Genomic DNA, 20180 nt, shown 5'->3' on the forward strand with positions numbered 1-20180 from the left:
CTTTGAAAAGGCTTGCTCGAAACAGGATGCTGGATGCAAACTGCCTCATTTGGCTGTCCTTGCCATTGAGAAGAAATGTCAAGTCCTGGATGTACCAAAGGTGGGCCATGTGTTCTCCAAAGCACATAGAGCAGAATTCTCCTACAGGAGAAGTGCCTTACATTGTTTCTAATACATAAGTAGATTCATTTCTTCCAACGTCACGTTTATTTTGCAAGAAAATTAAACTCTTCGAAGCATTTTTTCGTCATTTATATTATTATCTTATAACTTAAATATTTATATCAGTAGTTTCATCTCAAGAAAGACGATGAATTATAAAATTATGAATGTCTTCCAATACTTAAATAGGCCACTAGAGACAACGCAACTTACCAATAAAAAAGAATTAATGTCTTTATTAAAACGAATCACGTGGAGATAAACTCGTAATCAAGAAGTAAATTTAGGCAGTAAACGTCCACTCTAAATAAAAGACAAACACAAAACACCATACATGAATATAATAATAATATTTATTATTATTATAAGTATAAGTATTATTATATATGTATATATATGTGTAGTGTTTTCGGGCGTTTTAATGTGACTGCCCCCTTACAATATTTTGTTGCCAGCCTTCCGCCCCCCCCCCCAGTCACATTTCCCTGGCTCCGTCACTGGTTGGAAGTAAATTTATTAGGACGAGGAAAGTAACATTAGCTGTTGACAGTGTTGCACCAAAGGACGTGATATGTGCTACTGTTTGTATAAATTATAGGAAATTTAAGCAAAAAATTATAATTGTTGAGACTTGAGAGTTGTTTCCGCCATTTGATCGTAGGAAGAGGTTTTCTGAGACAGAGTGGGATTATTTTACACATAAAAAAGTTTTTAAAAGTTCAGATAAAACGAGAATTTAGCCTTACTGTTATGAAAAGAAATAACGCAGTACAGGGAAAGAATAACTCTTCACATTTCTCGCACCTGGTGGGATGCAACACACATACAGAAGAGTATTGCAGGAAGTCTATGAACGAGGATGAAAAGGGATATGTGAAATTCGACTTAGATGCGGGTGAATTAGTGGATTCTAATATTCTTAAGGTTGATGTTGGGTTTTAAGTCCACTTGATTCACAAATAGGCTAAATCGCGAACCGACCTACAGTTTAAAGTGCGATCCGATCCACTTTGTGCCTCCATTGGGTATCGAACGCGGGGACCCTTCATTACAAGACCTCGACGTTATTAGTACGCCATCGGGGAGGCACCCAATTAACACAAATATGTTCATTCCAATAACACGTTATATGTATAATATGATAATGATGCACGTTTGGTGCATCTAAACATATTTTTTTTTTAACTATAGCATGTCTAAAAGAATCATTGAAGTTGGGATTTTTATAACTTCAGGAGGCACGGCTTTGTAAATGTGCGATATAAAATATATGCAGGTTTGCCTTCCATACGTTGTGGTTTTGTCACGTTTCTTCGCTTCGTACAACATACACTTTTGCAGGAACGGCTTCTTGCATCCTCCTGGCGCCTTGCTCTAGCTAAACAAAAAATATATCTATTTGTTTAGCATAATCGAGGGTTACTTTTTCCTGCTGAACAAGGATATTTTTGCGATCATACGGCTTTGAATGACAGTATCAATGAAGATTTATGTACACTACTACTTATAATAATGAGCATAAAATATTAATCAGGAACTTTATTTTTCGTCAACTGGATGTAACATCCTTTTTTGTTATTCAACAAATATTCAATTCATCACCTTTTTTGACATTAAACTTCTTGCCAGGACAGCTGTTTTTATGCAAATTTTGGCGATCTTAACTACACGTACGCTAGATATTAGCTAATATTCGTGCTGTTATATTACTATTCTTCTACAATCTTTGTAACATTTCATGCAATAACAATAATAGAATTGATTAATTTACATATTCAAGTGAATAGACCTATGAATTATATTAATGTATTAATTTAAACATTTGCTTAATTGTTGTCGTTAATGTTATTATTATAATTTTTTTTGAAACACTTGGCCCGGACACCCTCCCCCGACATATATTTCTAGATGCGTGCCTGCCGAAGGATAAATTAGATCAAGCGGTGGTGGTACCGGACTTAGAGGCTAAAGAGAAAACAAAGAAGTATGTGCGTCATAAGCTGAGCATAAGAAACAGCACAATATCACAAAGAAACACTTTTTGAAACTTATGTCATAGAAGATGTTTAACAATATTAAGAACAATAAATGCTTTCTATTTGTAATTTACTAAGTATTGAAATTTTAAATAGTCTTTTGTGTTCGTACTACACATTTAAAAACTTTTTTGTTGCTCCCGAGTGCCAAGCTTAGAATTTAAAGAAGAAATGTTCATTTTCATAATGCACGGAAGTTCGATATTCAGAAAGAAAGAAGGTCTAGTGGAAAACATTTCAAAACTTCCAAAAGGTATAGCAGTAATGAAAAGAACACTCTTGTATGGAAGCCAGAAAAACCACAAGGTAGATTTCATAAGATACCTAGCAATCAGTAACCAACAAACTGCATCTTTAATATTAATGTCCTCATTATTAACGAACCTTATTTATTCTCACCACGCAATGGGTAAAATATTTGGAGCTTTATCCCACTTTCCGGAAAAATATTTCGTGTTTCTGCTACTTTTGACTTTTGTTGGCATGATATCCCGGATCACTTTTACGAGACGAGACGGGACAAAACGAGACGGGACGGGACGAGACGAGACGAGACAGAACCCTTCGAGACGGGACAAACTAATATTTTCGAGACGAGACACGAGACGAGACAGCATTTTCACGAGACGGGACGGGACAGACCAATGTCTCGTCTCGTCTCGTCTCGTGGGCAACACTAGCGACACGCGACACGTGCTGCTTGGGAACTAGCCCATCAACAGCAGCATTGCACACCGTGGCAGCATGAGACACCGTGCAAGCCTGCGTTCAATCGGTGGAATCCCCAAGCGACACAAGGGTTTCGCACCGAAGTGACAAGCGACACAAGCTCCTTTAGTCAGTCTCTAAGCAGGCTTTCCCCACGCATGCGCTACCAACGGACAGAGGCAACACGATGCACTACATTAGAAAATGGTCAAGTCCGAGCGACACGAAAGCGACAAGTCCCGCTCGTCATGTCGCTTCGGTTTTGAAGGTTATATTTATTGCGGAGGGTTCATTTCCAAGTGGCAGGCGTCGCTTCTTGCCTCTTGCATGTCGCTTTTTACTCCTTTGACTTCAGGCAATATAGATTATTTACGTCAACGCAGAGAATCTAACTATATTGGCCTATTACCAGGTTTTTGGTGCGAAATCTTTAGAGTTTGCAACCAGTACTGAGGATGGAGCTGTTGATTTTGAGAAGAGGGGTCGCAATGAATGAACTGTTTGTGCTGGCGAGAATTTTATGACGATTGTCCCCAATAAGGCTGGAAGAGGACCTACAGTAAACAATGGCAGTGGCTACCTACACATCGTTTGGCGCAAGGATGAATGGAAGGAAGCCCTTGGGGTAGCAGTTGTTGAGGAAATTTCAGGATTTTTCAAGTAAATATACCTACAACACGAGGGTATAGTCTGGGCAAATTCGTTTCGGGCATCGTGTGGCGAATTAGGTTTTGCGAGGGAGAATCTTACAGAAATAACTCGAAAGAGCTTCCTAAAGAATAGAAGAAATGTTGGAACATCCAGAAATATGGAGAAATAAGAGAATGATTAACCGACGCAAGAAATTAATTAGAAATGAGATGTTGATATGGGTAGTGATAAAAAATAGCTTTTCCCAGCGACACGTGCAGCTGGTCGTGCTACTTAGGTTCGGAAATTGACATAGGTTGTTACTTTGGTCTGGTCACTTCTTACTTCGGTCTGACCTATGCGACAAACAACACAGGACAGGCGAAAAGCGAGAAGTATCGCTTGCGAACGAACCAACAGTAATAAATGCAATCTTTCGTGCCGAAGCGCCGCGACAAGCAGGAGAGGATAACGATCACCCACGGAAGTTATGCCACAAATTGATTACATTTCCCCACAGAATTCAGGTGTTTTCTTGCTCCAATTTTAGTTTCCATGTCTTCCTTTTTGCCGAATCCTGTCGCCCAATTAGCCAGAGGCGCATTATATCATATTTCCAAGTAAAAATTTAGGCGAAAGGGGAATTCCCGTTTCGCCGATTATTTTGAAGGGAGGGAATTCTCCGTCCGCTGGGAAATTTCATGTTTAAACAGACAGAATGCTTAATAAAAAGTTAAAAGGTGAGAGATACCTAGAGAAAATGATTACTGACCGCGAGGGGGTTTGGAAAGGGAAATATTTCAATTAGCAAGGGAGGTTACATGTCAAAAATCACATCACTTCCTTCCATGAGAAGACTACAAAAATCGCTTTAGGTCCATTCCTTAGATGGCACGATTTTATGTGGAATATTCCTTATTCCTTGTGCGGGAATAATCGTGTTATATGTCTCACTTAACTGTTCAGTGTGGTATTTAAGAAATTTCCAGTCGGGGGAAATTCAACTGACTGTCTAGGGACAGCATGAGATAGTAATGACTTTATGCCATATAACATTCCCCCCCCCCATGGATAACATTTATCAAGCAGAGGGGATACAAGTACCCAGAGGGGGGAAATCCCTCCATCCCCCCCTATAAATACCACCCTGCGCGTTATTGCAGTAGTTTTTACTTTAAAGGCGTTAAATATATTTAAGCTGTTTTAAGGATAAACAAATAATAAATTTCGTTACTATGGAAAAGCAAACAACGCCTGCAATTTTCGTAATTTTCGTAAGGTTTACAATATTTTTCATAAATTTTCCATTCAAAGAAATTATCGAGAATACTTCTCTCTCACAATATTTTTATACAGATAGATATCTGAATCGGTATTTTAGCAAAGTACTTCTATCTGGAGCACTATTACAACTTAAAATTACTAAGCTTGAATACATTGAAAAATGGAAGTAATACTGGATTTCTGAAGAGTATAAAAACTAAATAAGATAGCCTTCTTTTATGTAATAGACGCTGATTTGGGTTTCCAAAGAATATCCTTTACTCCGAGTAAATAAATATTCGTAACTGATTAATTATTTTGTTTGTATTTTTTCGAGACTTTCGAGACGAGACGAGACTTTTCACGAGCCGTCTCGTCCCGTCTCGAAAACGAAACGAGACAGGTGGTCAGTCTCGTCTCGTCTCTAATTTTGAAAAGCTTGTCCCGTCTCGTTTTCGAGACGGGACACGAGACGAGACGAGACATGTCTCGTCTCGTGGGCAACACTAATGTTGCCTGATTTGAAGCGGAAAAGTTCCTCTTTCGAGTTTTCGACACAAGGTGTGTTAAGTCGCTTAGTAGTCTGAAGTGATTGGTGTTCCTTATTAACTAGTACGTGTTGGAGCTTAGTAGTTTTTGTCATAATTCTTCGATTTGTTTTGTTCGATGTGTGGTAAAAGAAGGTTTTATGTTCCGGTATGTCCGTCTCGTTATTACATTTCAGGCAATGGTCAGACTGTCTGAGATTGAGATTGTGCTTATGAAGGTGTTGATCGTAAGGGTCGTGTCCCGTTAAAAAAATGTACGAGACCTCTCGTGGGGTGGAAGTGGTAAATTGATAGTCATGAGTGGAAGAAAGGTGTGAAGTAGTGTTGCCCACGGGACGAGACGGGACAGGCTTTTAAAAATTCGAGACGAGACGAGATTGATCATGTGTCCCTTTGACAAACGAATATTTTCGAGACGAGACAGCATTTCACAGCATTTCCACGAGACGAGACAGGCCAAAGTCTCGTCTCGTAGGCAACACTAGTGTGAAGCCTCCTGCCTTGAGCCTATAATTATTAAAAGAGGCACCGGCAGGCTAGAGGTTGTTCTGAATGCACCATTAAAGCAAAGTATCACTTTGCGTTGTGAAGATCTTAATTTGTTTTTGATGTACCTACTGTTTTCTAGTTTCCTTGGCCTATCGGAACAAGCCATAGGAGATAATAGCATTATATATGGTGATGAGAAGTTTTTATGTGTGGTATTGTAAGGTTACAGTGTGCGGATTGTACCTAGTTGTTTCGCCTTGGTTTGTTGCCAGGGCTATATGTCTGGGAAAAAATTAAATGCATCTTCTCTTGAAGAGTGATATCAAGAGTTCGCTTCTTGCACTTCTTTAAAGTTTCTCCCTCTGAGTTTGATTTGAGGATTTCTGCAACTAATGTGTCTTTTCCACTGCAATTTTGAGTGCAGCATGGTCAACGCTCGTTGGAGAGCATGTTGATCGCAGTAGACACTTCACCTTTGATTTCCCTTCTTGACTTACCAGAAGTGAAATGATTAGGTCATCTGCATAAGCTATGATTTGGTCTATTTCTGGACCAACTTGTAGTTTGATAAACGCCGACTCCAAGTTGGTATATCAAGCTCAAAGCTGAGGTCCATGAATGGAACCCTGTTTGAAGGCTGTAAATCAATCTCCCAGAATTTTATTACTTGAAGTTGGCAAACCTACTCAAAGGGCCCGGCCTCCTCTAGAAATTTTGCTGAATTACTATCTACAAATATTGAACAATGCATTGAGGATGTTTGGAAAATACTTTGTGGCACTGTGGCACATGCAGTGCCAGTGGCGGCGATTAGTGGGTCATAAGCATAGATAAAATAGCCAATTGGGCATAAGTGCAGTTGCCCTCCACTTTTTGTTCCCACACTATGGCCTTTTAATTCTAAACCTTGTCTACCAAGAAAACTCTTTCCCCCCCCCTCAATTTTGGACGTCATTTGCCCCTACTGTGCAGTGCTGATCTTGAAAATTTTGCGTAGACATATGTTCTCCATTTCTGGTCGACTCAAGCTACAATGAAAAAACCCCTAACGATGAGAATTGTGAACAAGTTGTTTGGTTTTTTTTAATCAAATGTTGGACCCGAAAAAATATCCTGGCTACGCCCCTGTCAGTGTGATTTGACTCATTACTTAATGGTAGTGTCTGCTGCCACGTTCTTTTTCTGCTGGAACCTCAAATGAGATGCGCGTGGCAGGAAACTCGGTCTTTGTTTTATCGTGATTTCATGATGCTATATATACAATTACGTCTGTAACACATACTGTGAAGTTGTAGCGATTACTTTCACAAAATGTTTTAAGATTAGGTCCCTCAGCATTCTTCTAATAATAAACCTAAATGCTCTCGTAGGTAGGTTAAGTTCTGTTAGCATTAAAATAATATCGCTAAATGCTTTCTAAAGAAACAGGTTCTAAATTTCCTGTACATTCATTCCCACTACTCATAAACTTCCATTTCTCTCGTCTTCATCTGTTCTTAAGAGTTGTAACATCCTCTTAGCAGACGAAGTACGTGGCAGGAGCAAATTTGACGCTTATTCTTACTGCTGACACGTGCGTGGCAGCAGACTCGGCCTTACTTAATTTCTATATTTTTTTGTGTGGAGTATGGCAATCAAAAACATTTCAAAATACTTCAATGGATGAGACTTTGAAAAACCCGGTGCAAATATCTCTAGTTTTCAAGCTACTGCACAGGTTAAGTAAATGAGCTGTGTATGGCTGTAATATAGTAATGATCTGTCACCACTTGGTACAATGGCAGTAAGCGTGTTATGTCTGATTTGATTCGCCACTCTGTGGGTTCGCGGTACCAGTGTTTTACTTTGATTTTTTTTATTCTTCAAAAATAAGAGCTTGGCATTAAGTGAGTAATCTTGATATTATTTCTTGTAATACATTCTAATAGCAATTAACAATTAATCAATGTAAGGACTATACATGTCTCACTGGTGTTACTTGTACACACCTTCCAGCATAACACTGATGGACTGAGATATCATTTCATTGCAACAACACACTATATACTCCTCGCCCTTGTACAAAATAAAAAGCACTAGGAATGTGTAGAATGAGGTCCATTTTTATTAGCAAACTTTTGACTGTACGCGGAATTTTAAGTGTTCTGACTGTTCGTTTTGAAGTTGTAAAGAATGTGTCCCTGCTACATGATTCATCTGTCCACCTGTGATTTTCACCAAAGTTCGCATTTTCGATGGACTGGACTCCACACTCACTGGTGTTACCTCATGTGCATTTTATCAGCCGTTACGGACGGAACATTCAGTGTTGATTTTCCCTAATTAAATTAACGGTAAAAATCTGATACCATAATTTTTGTACTTACGATGCGTATTAAAATTTCGGTAACCACCAAACGTCTCTAATTCCCTTATTTTCGTATTTTTCACATTGATACTTACATATTCTGCATTCGTAAGGATTCTTCTATTTCGCGTTTCGTTTTTTGCAGGCAAATAATCTCAATTTTCGAAATATGGAGTATTTTTATTTTCTTCGCTTTTGCTTGCGTTACACGCGATATGGCGGAGAAATCTTGACTAGCGTAGTCCATGATCAGTGGTTATGCAGTGTTGCGACCTTCTTCATAGCAAAATATCTAGGTACTAGTATGGAGAATACGTAAGTATGAATGTGGAAAATACGAAAATAAGGGAATTAGAGACGTTTGGTGGTTACTGAAATTTTAATGATATGGATAACAACATAGGCCTTTAGCCTAAAAATAAACTTCAGTCTGCTGACGTCAGAACGCAAGGTAGCAAGAGTGTTGTGCGATAAGTGATTGAAATAAAACAAAGCAACTGAAACCATTGGCGCGTGGATAGGTTAGTAGGGCCACACAAAGGTTTCAATAGTGAAAAAGATAGCCCCACGAACCATTGGCGCTAGCCCCACGAACCATTGGCGCGTGGATAGGTTAGTAGGGCCACGCAAAGGTTTCAATAGTTAAAAATATAGCCCCACGAACCATTGGCGCGTGGATAGGTTAGTAGGGCCACGCAAAGGTTTCAATAGTTAAAAATATAGCCCCACGAACCATTGGCGCTAGCCCCACAAACCACTGGCGCGTGGATAGGTTAGTAGGGCCACGCAAAGGATTCAATAGTGAAAAAGATAGCCCCACGAACCATTCGCGCTAGCCCCACGAACCATTGGCGCGTGGATAGGTTAGTAGGGCCACGCAAAGGTTTCAATAGTTAAAAATATAGCCCCACGAACCATTGGCGCTAGCCCCACAAACCACTGGCGCGTGGATAGGTTAGTAGGGCCACGCAAAGGTTTCAATAGTGAAAAAGATAGCCCCACGAACCATTGGCGCTAGCCCCACAAACCATTGGCGCTAGCCCCACGAACCATTGGCACGTGGATAGGTTAGTAGGGCCACGCAAAGGTTTCAATAGTTAAAAATTGGTTTCGAAAAAAATATTCGTAGCCCCACACACCATTCTCGGATAGCCCCACGAACCATTCACGGATAGCCCCACGAACCATTCATGGATAGCCCCACGAACCATTCACGGATAGCCCCATGAACCATTCACAGATAGCCCCACGAACCATTCATAAATAGCCCCACGAACCATTCATAAATAGCCTTAGAGATACTGGGCGAAAGGGGGGGTTATCACCCCCATCAACCTCACATTGAGCACGCCACTGATCCTGTGCACGTCATGTTGTCGCAAGTTCGTAATCAGAAATGATGAACAGTAACTCGCGTTTATTTACGTTCTAGAACTGTTACACAGTTACAAAACCGCGCATTTGGAAACACTGACCGGTTGTTACGTCATGAAACGCTCGCAAATATTTGGTTCACGTAGTAGACGGACATCAAGGGAACAGCTTTCATGCATCGGAGCGACATTAATGTCGAAAATTACATGATTTATCGGCAAAAAAATTTCAACGAGTTGAAAGCAAACTTCCAAGACCTTCCTAAAGTATAAATAAACCCATTTCGGTAAGTACTTTCTCCTGTAAAATTGAAGAAATACGTTTTGGGGATACGAAAATTTTACCCGATGCGTAAATATAGTTACCAAAGTGTTGCTCCAATGCATTCGTTGAATTTCATCTTGTGATACACAAGTATAGTTTTCAGCAAAATTTATTTGTATTAGTACTTCTTTGTCCAATAAACTGGCTTTTTTGTCCTCAAAACATTTGCTTTGAACACTTTTCACAAAGCAATGAGTTTTGAATTTAGGCATCTTCTCAACCAAATCTTCGATAGCATTTTCTATTGATCCTGCAGCAGAATTAAGAACAGGGTGTCCATTATTGTTAACTACCCATTGATTCCAAGTAAGTTCTGTATTCAGCTCAAAATTTGCTGGCAAAATACTCTGCAAAGTATTTTCATGACAGGATCCAGTCATACATAGTTCATTCTCTTTGTTACATACTAATTTAGAAATCAAATCACCTCCTGTTTGGGGACCTCCCCCATGGCGCAGTGGTAGCGTCATTGCCTTGTGATCAAGGGGTCCCGGGTTCGATACCCGGTGGAGGCACAAGTAGTTCGGATCCCACTTTAAACTGTAGGTCCAGTCCCGATTAGCCTTACTGCGCATAAAGTGGACTTAAAACACCAAATCAAACCAAACCTCCTGTTTGGGGGAAACTTTCAACTTTCTTTTGCCAGAGCCTCAACAATAAAATTGAAATTGGTGTGCTTTTCACATACGCATACATTATAGGGCATTTCTGACGACAAGAAAACATACTTTGGTCTAAGCTCATAAAATTTACTTTTTGTAACATTCAAATCAGGGTGTTCTTTAACAAAACAAGCATACGCTTCTTTCACCATCATGACCATATGTCTTTTTTCGATTTTAACCCGATCACCAGATTGAGCTCTTCTTGTTTTAACATCATGCTTTCCAGGAGCTTTGCGACTGATTTCGTTGCGGTCCTGCCACAGTCGCCAAAATTTTCTCTGACGCGCACCTACAGACTTATGTGTAAATAGTCCTAAGTTTGCTAAAATCCCTCAATCACACTTCTCAGCATTTTTGTGTCAGGCAAGGAACTACGACAACTTAAGTTACACAAACTCCTTTGCATGCAGGAAAACAATGTACGCACAAAAAACATACTTCAAACACATTTCAACATTTTCCTTCCTCTATTCAAAGAAATCAATACTCTTGACCACAATATTAAGTTTTATCAGTATTAATCACATTAAACAATGAAAAATTAGTTAACATGTTACTTACAAATTATTACTTTCATTTGAAGGTCTATATCCCTTAACATATTCCATTTTCTTCTATCTCCCAAGAGTTTTTCACACAGGTTGGTCGGTCGTTAACCACCAGTTCAACATAAATGCATCATACTTCCAATCACTCACAAGGCTGTTACACCTGAAAAATAAAATCAAGGTTTCACTATACTTTCAAGTCCTAGTACAGTGAAATAGGCAGTCGCACGAGGTGTAGTCCTATCTATTTGTCTGAGATTTGAACATTCAGAAGGTATTAGTTTTTTTTCAATAGCTAACTTCTTACTTGGACTCTTCGGTAAAACCCGTTTGACTTTTCTTGTGGCTTTTCCTAGTGATTGTATGCATTTAAAAGAACCAACACTATGTGGATCTGATTTTTCCTTTAGTTTCTGCCTGTATCGTTTCTTTCAATCGTTTTAACTTCAACTTTTTTTGTGTACCTGGATCTTTAATATTAGCTTGAAGCCCCCTCTTCTCTTTAGCTCTTGCCTCCCGCTTTCGTTTGGCATCGGCCTGTCTACTTTCCTGTAGTTTATCTTCATCTTGTTTTAAATTTTCTCGGAACTTTCGCACTCTTTGCTTGACTTTTTCTCTTTCTAAATCTTTCTTTTCCATATTCTATCAAACCTTGGGCCAAAATCATAGGCTACCTGAAAATCAAACGAACGTTGTTAGTTGGGTCTACACTTTCTATAATACTATTGAAACACAGTAAAAATAATGAACAATAATAGGTTAATACAGGAAATATGATTATTTGACTTGATAGGCGTATATTGAAAATAATCAATGAAAATAGTTTATAGCCAAAGCCTTGTTAATCACCTTTTGATAATGTTAAGGACCAGACGTGTTACGGACAGGATAAAATTTAAAACATAATATGAAAGTGAAATTTATTAGTATTGAAAATTTGAGGTTATGTTTACATACATACACTTAAGCTAGGTAATAAACATGAACCTGTTTGAATTACAGAATTGATATTTTGGATGTGTGGGACTTACTCACTATCATATATAAGCATAGAATCAAAATTTGTTATTTACTTACGTACAGTGAGTATATACCTGTCAAAGACAACGTTTCGGTGACAACTGCCCCCTTCTTCAGGTCAAAAAATCTGCTTTACGGAAATCTACAAAACTTCATCATTTAGAAAGGATATAGGTTTTTACGTGGACAGGTTGAATGCTAGAATAACAAATGACTAAAACAGGACTAATCCCACATTTAAAAAAAACCCTTAAAACTCATATAAAAACAGTTAAAATCCATGTTTGTATCCGATTACAATTCACATGTTGACTGGAACTGGTATGTACTCAAATGTGCGAAGTTGCGAGTGAGTCAATTTTCCTCCTTTCCCTAACTTCCCCTTCCATTATGTCATTTCAAACTAGAAGTCGCATTTGATGCTTGCCTCCTGCTCATTGTCTGGGTTAACCTTGAATCCTATTTCCTTATATTCACGCATATCCAATTTTTTCAACATTCCTACCAATTTCATCAATAATCCCTCTCATCTTCTCTATTCAGCTTGTTCTCTCTATTTTTACATATAAATGAGGCCTCACAAACATTCCTACTTAATAATTTGTCTTCTTTGCGTATAACTTCCCGTGTGACTATCTCACGTTCCTCTTCCAATACATGCTCGGATAATCCCGTACAGGGATACAGAATCAAATGTCAATGTAAGAAAGAATATGTAGGGCAAAATGGTAGGAGTATTAAAGTATTAAGATCTTTAATATCGTTATCGTGTTCTTTCCATCGGAGCCCCATACTCCTACCATTTTGCCCTACATATTCTTTCTTACATTGACATTTGATTCTGTATCCTTGTATGGGATTATCCAAGCATGTATTGGAAGAGGAACATGAGATAGTCACACGGGAAGTTATATTCACGTAAGTAAATAACAAATTTTTAATTACAGGTTTTTAAGATATTCTAAAAATCATATCCTTTTTTGTTACGGACGGGACACGACGAACAGTGTTGCTTTTCAGAATAAAAAAAATGTGTACTATAATAAGCAGCTGAATCATTACCAACAGTAAACAAAGAATCTGTCTTTTCCTTCCAAAAATCAGCTTTTTTCGTATTCTGGTTGCCACATCTTCCCGACCTTACCTCGCCCCTCTTCCTGCCGAAATCTAAACGCGTGTCTCCGTTGACAGTCGAAACATTGCCACATCTTTTTGCGCTTCTCGGGTGTCAGCAGCTAGCTTTCCTATGGCTATGGTCACTGCATCTCCCAGCGGCATGTTGGGGGAGGGATGAAGACAGGCCCGTAGCTAGGAGTAGGAGGGGAGGCTGGCAAAAGAATGTGGCAAAAAAAAGAGGGTGTCATAGAATGTTTTTTTTTTAATGGCAGCAAGAGCAAAGTCAAGTTATGCGACAGAGATATTTACAATTAGGAGATGTATATTCTGGTTAAAAACTGTTAAAATGTTGTTTTCCAAATTAGTAGTAATGTAGGTATTGTAATTTCAATTTTATGATTTGTAAAGAATTAGGACTGAAGCTCTGCTGGCCCCTTGAGAAAATTCCTGCGAATGCCCTTGGACCCATGCTCGTCAGAGAGAAAATAAACATCAATGTATAAAGTATGTATTTCACACACCACACACATAATCTTATTCAAATCATAGAACTTTGCATTTTAGACCAGTGCAGGCTGGCCCTGGAACAAGATAACTTAATATTGACGCAGCCATTTTTTTAAGGGAATAGTATTGTTTTTGTTTTAAAAAATGTGCCCTTCCCTGGGGAATAATTTACTTAACATCTTTCTGGAAAAAAATGAAAAAAAAAACACCTGCAGAAGGTGGAAGTCTGTGATAATAAACAATTAAATATTCTCGCTACTCTACATTTTGTTTCACTTAGCTTTATAATAAACACAAGTACTTTAAAATAATAATATATTCTTAAAATTGATGTAATTAAACCTATTTGTGGCTGACACATTTTAAAGAAGTAACATCCGTGAATTACTTTTTCACAGTGTATAATAATAATATATTTAGTAATTTTATTTCTGTTCAGTAGACTTTTCATAGTCTTTGTTCTTGGGCGACGTTAATAAACGTTTCTGTCATTTTTACTCAACCGCGATGATGTGGATGTGCGGTGATGATATGAAAGTTAAGGAAGGGACCCCCAGGCTGGGATCTGACCTCAAAAACACTGGCATCATAGCACACTGTACTAACGACTTCGCCAAGAAGGGCGGTGGAAGGCAGCATTTTGAGCAAAGCAGAAATTAAGTTATAAATATTATATATATATTTCATATAAGATATGATGCTGGCAGCTAGGCACATAGTGTTTCGGATCCTACTTTAAACTGTAGGTCCAGTCCCGATTAACCTACTGTGCACTTAAAGCACCAAATCAATATCAATCAATTTAATATATGAACCAGCGAGTAGTGATCTCCAGTGCATATCGAATCAGGGATCCAGTTTTCAAGGGGATTATATTCTGTACTCTTCACAGTTAAAAGTTTTAACCCACTGAGAAACAAGCCAGCAACGTGGCGGAGTGGTTGGCATATCACGCTACAATGCCACGGGTTCCAGGTTCGAATCCTGACATAAGCATGGATGTTCGTGAGTGTCCATTCATCAATTCCATCGTATCACCACTCATCCCCATCTTCGCAAATTAGCCAAGAGGCGAAGTAAAATAAAGCAAATCAATTAATCAAACCAATGAGAAAGCAAAGTTTTCTCTCATTGAACTGGTCCTCCTCCAGGACGTAGTGATAACGTTGCTCTGAAATCAAGGGGAGCATAATTCCTTACCCGGTGGGGTTACAATGTAGTTCAAATCCCTCTTTAAGCTGTAGGTTCAACCCTGATTAGCCTTTTTGGGCATAAAGTGAACTTTATAAAAACAATCTTTCGTTGAACTTGATGTTGGTTTACATTTTTTGCTTGTAAGTTTGAATATGTATAATAATAATGATTATAATTAATAGACGTAATGAAAGTCGAAAACATCAAAATTTGATCAAATTGTCCTTTGTTCATCGAGATGTTACTGACACTGGTATAGTTCGGAAGGGGCTGGACTGAACATTTTGCTACCCTTGGGAAAAAAAACAAAGAAAAAGCAGTTGAAGGAACCAGGGAAAAACGCCCTCCTCCCTGTTCTGCTTAAGGGGAGGGAGAGTGGGTGGTCGGATGCTTGGCAACTGAACTAGCCTTTCTTTGTTGGTGCGTTCTGCACCCCAAGATTTATAGTTGTGGTTTTGCCTCTGATGGTGGCACAGATTATATCTGTAAACAATAAATTTAAACTTATGGTTTTTTGGTCATATTGGATATGGTTAATGAGTTACAGAGAAAAGTGTATATAGAATGTAATAATTATTACCTTGTATGTCTATAATTTTTTTTTAACTCTTGCTCCTTTCTTTTCAAAAGATTTGGAAGTATGTTCAATCGGAGTGTAACAATGTCCCAGTTGCCAGTACAAACGCCAAGTCCATACCAAGTCCGGATCCAGATGCTGGAAATGGCAGGGAAAACTCTGGAAAGACAAATGCTAGGAGATAATAATTTTACACAATTGGTTGAGCAAATGAGACTAACCCCAAAAGGCAAGTGTGAATTTTATTTATTTTACATTTTATTAAATGTAATTTCAATTATATTTTTTCCTGTGCCCATGGTATATAGTGTAGGTGTATTTATAAAATAATAAATATGTGTGGCGAATTACGTTCCAATGTTCTACATTTCCCACAATATTAATTATTTAGAAAAACAATTTAGAAATGGCAGTGCTGGTCAAATATTCATGTGTGTAGTCTGTAGCAGCTTTCACATTCTTTATTTAGAAAACATCCTGATATAGATTCAAAAGTACACTGATTCTAAAATGATGTCATATAACAAATAGAAAAGGAAATAAAAGTTTGTTTCTCTAAAGCAGAGGGATAATCAATTTTAGGTAATGGAATGCATCAACGATTGATTTCTCACAAGGTGACAAAAAGATAAAAACGTTTGTGTGCAGATTTGTGAATTTCAACCTAAATAGCCTTGCACTTAAGGCATTCCATGTTTACTTCCCAGGGGGTCATTTTACTGATTTTGAACACACTTTAAAATCTTGATTTCAATGTGCATAATGTGAACTTTCAGAACAAAATTTCCAGTTTTCTCTCTTTTTCTGCAGAGGATGGGAGGGATGTAGAAGTGAAGGTGAATACCATGTTTACAACATAGGATGCAATTTATAATCTTAAGCAGCAAATGTTTTGAACAGTGGACCAGGCGAAATTTGTGTTGGAGAATTCACACATGAAAATGAAAATATTTACAATCAACAGATATTTATTTCATGATAGCACGTCACATCTCGGTCTTGTACAGAGATTTTTCTTAGTCAACAGAAGCAATTGGAAATCCATAATGTTTATTTTTTTTTTATAGTGATTAAAAATATGTTAATACATACAAGTGAAAATAATTTTTCTAGCAGCTTTCTGTTTGTAACAGATATTTATTTCATGATAGTGTTTTTGTCAAATGTTTTGTTAATATATTTATTTATGAATTCTGATTGTTTTTCACCCATGTTATGTCTAGTGTGTAGGGAAAAACATTTTTTTTATATGAATTTGCCAGACATGTTTGTGAGCCTATTATTTACTTTAATTATTTTCAGGCTCACCTACTGTCAGTGGGTTGAATGATATGGAATATCCAAGTACTAATGATAATGAACAATTGGACCAAACTAGCCTAAAGCAATTACAGACTGTGAAGAAGTTTCCTTTACCTCCAGAAGTGATTGAACATTTTAGTCGTATCCTTTGAACATGTGTTTTTAGTAAAGTGTTTATTCTATTTCTTTCTTTTTTTTATTTCTAATAGAGATGAACCAGTATGGAATTTTTGCTGGTACCGATAAAGTACTGATATAAGATTTACCAATGTTAACGGTAACAGGTCTGAATGTTTAACGATTTTTCACGAATTTTGTTGGTGTATTAGGAAGTGCTTTAGAACACTGGAAACAATTGTGGGAGTAATTTCGCAGCTTGGAGAAACTAATTAGCACAGTTAAAAACTTCATTAAGTATTAGCTACCGGAGAAATTATGATTTGAAATGTAGCTTGCGTGAGCAGTCATATTTGTTTTTCTGTTGACTTTGACACGAGTTTCTGTGGATTATCATGCAAGGCTTGAAGGGAGTTTTGTGCTCGAGAGCAGAGAGTTCTTTTTTGCATTTCCAATTGCAAATAATTATAGTTTTGTATTACAACTCGAAGAAATAGCAAGACTTGTTTATTCTTCGGGTCCTGTCACAGTCGCCAAAATTTTCTCTGACGTGCACCTACTGACTTATGTGTAAATAGTCCTTAGTTTGCTAAAATCCCTCAATCACACTTCTCAGCATTTTTGTGTAAGGCAAGGAACTACGACAACTTAAGTTACACAAACTCCTTTGCATGCAGAATAACATACTTCAAACACATTTCAACATTTTCCTTATTCTATTCAAAGAAATTAATACTCTTGAACACCATATTAAGTTTTATCAATATTAATCACATTAAACAATGAAAAATTAGTTAACATGTTACTTACAAATGATTACTTTCATTTCAAGATCTATATCCCTTAACATATTCCATTATTCCATTTTTTTCTATCTCCCAAGATTTTTTCACACAGGTTGGTCGGTCGTTAACCACCAGTTCAACATAAATGCGTCATACTTCCAATCACTCACAAGGCCGTTACACCTGAAAAATAAAATCAAGGTTTCACTGTACTTTGAAGTCCTAGTGCATTATGGTTTGTAATAACTACCTCATTTAATATTTTTAATAAAAAATATTGAAACACTTCCCACTTGCAGTACTGTAAACTTATTCCTTAACTGGTATCAGATATGCAGTGCCATTGTATGATGGGTTTGTTCACCGAAATTGGAAGAGCATGGCTTACAATTGATAGTGATATTTATATCTGGACATATGAATTTGGGTAAGCCTTCTGATTCTTGTGGTGTTTTTAATCGACATTTATGTGTGTACATTTTAGGTATTGGTTTCAATTTTTTTCAGGAAAGTTTAATAGTTGTGATAGAATGAAGCCAGGTAGTGTATTGGTTATCATTAGAGGCACACATTTTTGATAAATATAAAAGCAAAATTTTGGTTTTATAGCGGTGAAAGAGATCAAAAGCAATTACCAGAGTATTAAGTTTATTCCTGTATAAAGGGTCTATTTTTGCTTCTCAAATATTTACAGCAGAATTAATGAATTTTCCATGAATTGCATAACTCACAGGATAATTCAAACTTCAGGAAGTGTTGTGTCAGTATGTATTTACTCCATATGGCTTTCACTTCATAAAGTGCTTAGTCAAACACACTACCATTCCCTATCATTTAATTTAAATGAAATTATTTACCATTAGAACCACAATTCTGTCTTTGTAATGTTACGATCAGATTCTCCTTCCTTGCTACAGCAAGTACACATTTCACCCCACGTTGCAAAATGGTCATAAGCTTGGTCATAAAATCAATACTCAGTAAAACACTTATCATTTAAATTAGTTTAGTTACCAATAGAACAATGAATTATGTTTTTGTAATGTTACACTAAATTTAAGTTGAGATCTTACCTGTATTAGAGTCGACAAGCGATATGAAAGCGGCTGACTTTGACAAGTCCCCGCAGAGAGAGAGAGGGAGATACTTCCACTGTTGCCACCTACTCACCGTTACTCTGTGTTGCCAGTGCATGCAAAATTGAATATGTGTGTAACTTGCCAGGAAAGTACTAATCTGAAGCTTGCCCATTTATGAATATTTCATTCTTTCCATTTGTTGACGCAGCAGTCACACCCTTTTCACGTATTGTGTCAATTTGATGTAACATGCAAGCGTATCAACTACCTTCAACAGGAAGTAGAACTTCCATTTCTGATTTCCATGTGTGGGTATTGATGTATATATATCATGCAAGGTGCAAGGTGTCATGCACACTCGCATGACAGCTATTGATTTCTGAAAGAGATAAGTAGCATTAGTTGACAAAGTCATTAAGCTGCATGCTATTGTACGTGAAAGTTTGCGCACTGTTGCCATTTAGGTTACAGTGCAACTAGTCATTGAAAAGAAGAAAAAAAAACTACTTTAATAATCGTATATGCTTCACGTATTCCTTCGTGATATCTTTCCATGATGGTGAGTCCCCTTTAAAAAAATGTATTTATTTAGTTTGATATCCCATGGCACCGGTACAAACTCTTTCCACTAAAATGTTCCCCTTGAATAGAATGTATTCTTCATTTAAATGAGTGCATGTAGCAGAATAAAAATTGTACCCAATTATTGAATGCAATGTGTATTTGCCAGGATGTAGTGTAGTTGATATTGTTTTCCCTTGTTCTTAACAAACATATGTCCATTTACGTCGGTGTGTTTAGATCAATGTAAATGAGTGCTTAAAGTAGGGGGGATGCCAACCCACCCTCCTCCAGGTAAGAAAATTTACCCCAAGTATCCCCAGGTAATATAATTTGTGTATGCATCCCTTACCTCATTGTGTCCATGTTAAACCATACAGCATTCCTCCATTAGGAATTTCCACTTTGATCACTAATGTAAACTCTTTTCACTAAAGTGTTCCCCTTGAATACAATGCAATTGATTCTTCTTTCTCTCTCTACTTCCCCCCACTAACAGATTGCTTGCTTTCTTTATGATTTTAAGTCACAGGTCAACTTCCAATCTCGCCACCAAAGATCCAAGGTTTGTATCCCTGCTTGGGCATAGGTAGTTCTGGTGAGTGTCCCTTTGTAAGATTCATCAAATCATCACTCATCTTTGTTGCGAGTAGCCAAAGTGATAGATAAAATTTCATTGGTGAACTGATAGAAAACAAAGGGGAGAACCCCTGAAGATGCCCAACCTCTACCTGCATACATTCAGAGGTAGGTGCTTAGTGCCCCTGGGACCTTTAAAATAAACCTGGGCATCAGATCCGTGGATTTTCGGTTCTTCTGCTTTTCTTT

The 20180-nt window shown here is 37.7% G+C and overlaps 1 protein-coding gene and 1 long non-coding RNA gene across 2 annotated transcripts; one reads left to right on the plus strand and one right to left on the minus strand.

The window, feature by feature from the left end:
- Positions 1-7609: 7609 nt before the first annotated feature.
- LOC145983570 (nuclear pore complex protein Nup155-like) lies at positions 7610-18139 on the plus strand (the record flags this gene model as incomplete). Its single annotated transcript, XM_083116639.1, has 4 exons — positions 7610-7722; positions 15562-15737; positions 16811-16951; positions 18043-18139. Coding segments are annotated over exons 2-4 (404 nt in total), but the record flags the coding sequence as incomplete, so codon positions are not given.
- On the minus strand, positions 11164-18837 carry LOC145983569 (uncharacterized). Its single transcript, XR_014441262.1, has 5 exons — positions 18786-18837; positions 17738-17895; positions 15512-15667; positions 11559-11768; positions 11164-11257 (listed from the first exon to the last, which is right to left on the minus strand). It is a non-coding gene; the product is annotated as an uncharacterized LOC145983569 (long non-coding RNA).
- Between the last annotated feature and the right edge of the window lie 1343 nt (positions 18838-20180).

Source organism: Lepisma saccharinum, unplaced genomic scaffold (assembly GCF_977018435.1).
Source record: "Lepisma saccharinum unplaced genomic scaffold, izLepSacc3.1 HAP1_SCAFFOLD_1254, whole genome shotgun sequence".
Lineage (NCBI taxonomy): Eukaryota > Metazoa > Arthropoda > Insecta > Zygentoma > Lepismatidae > Lepisma > Lepisma saccharinum.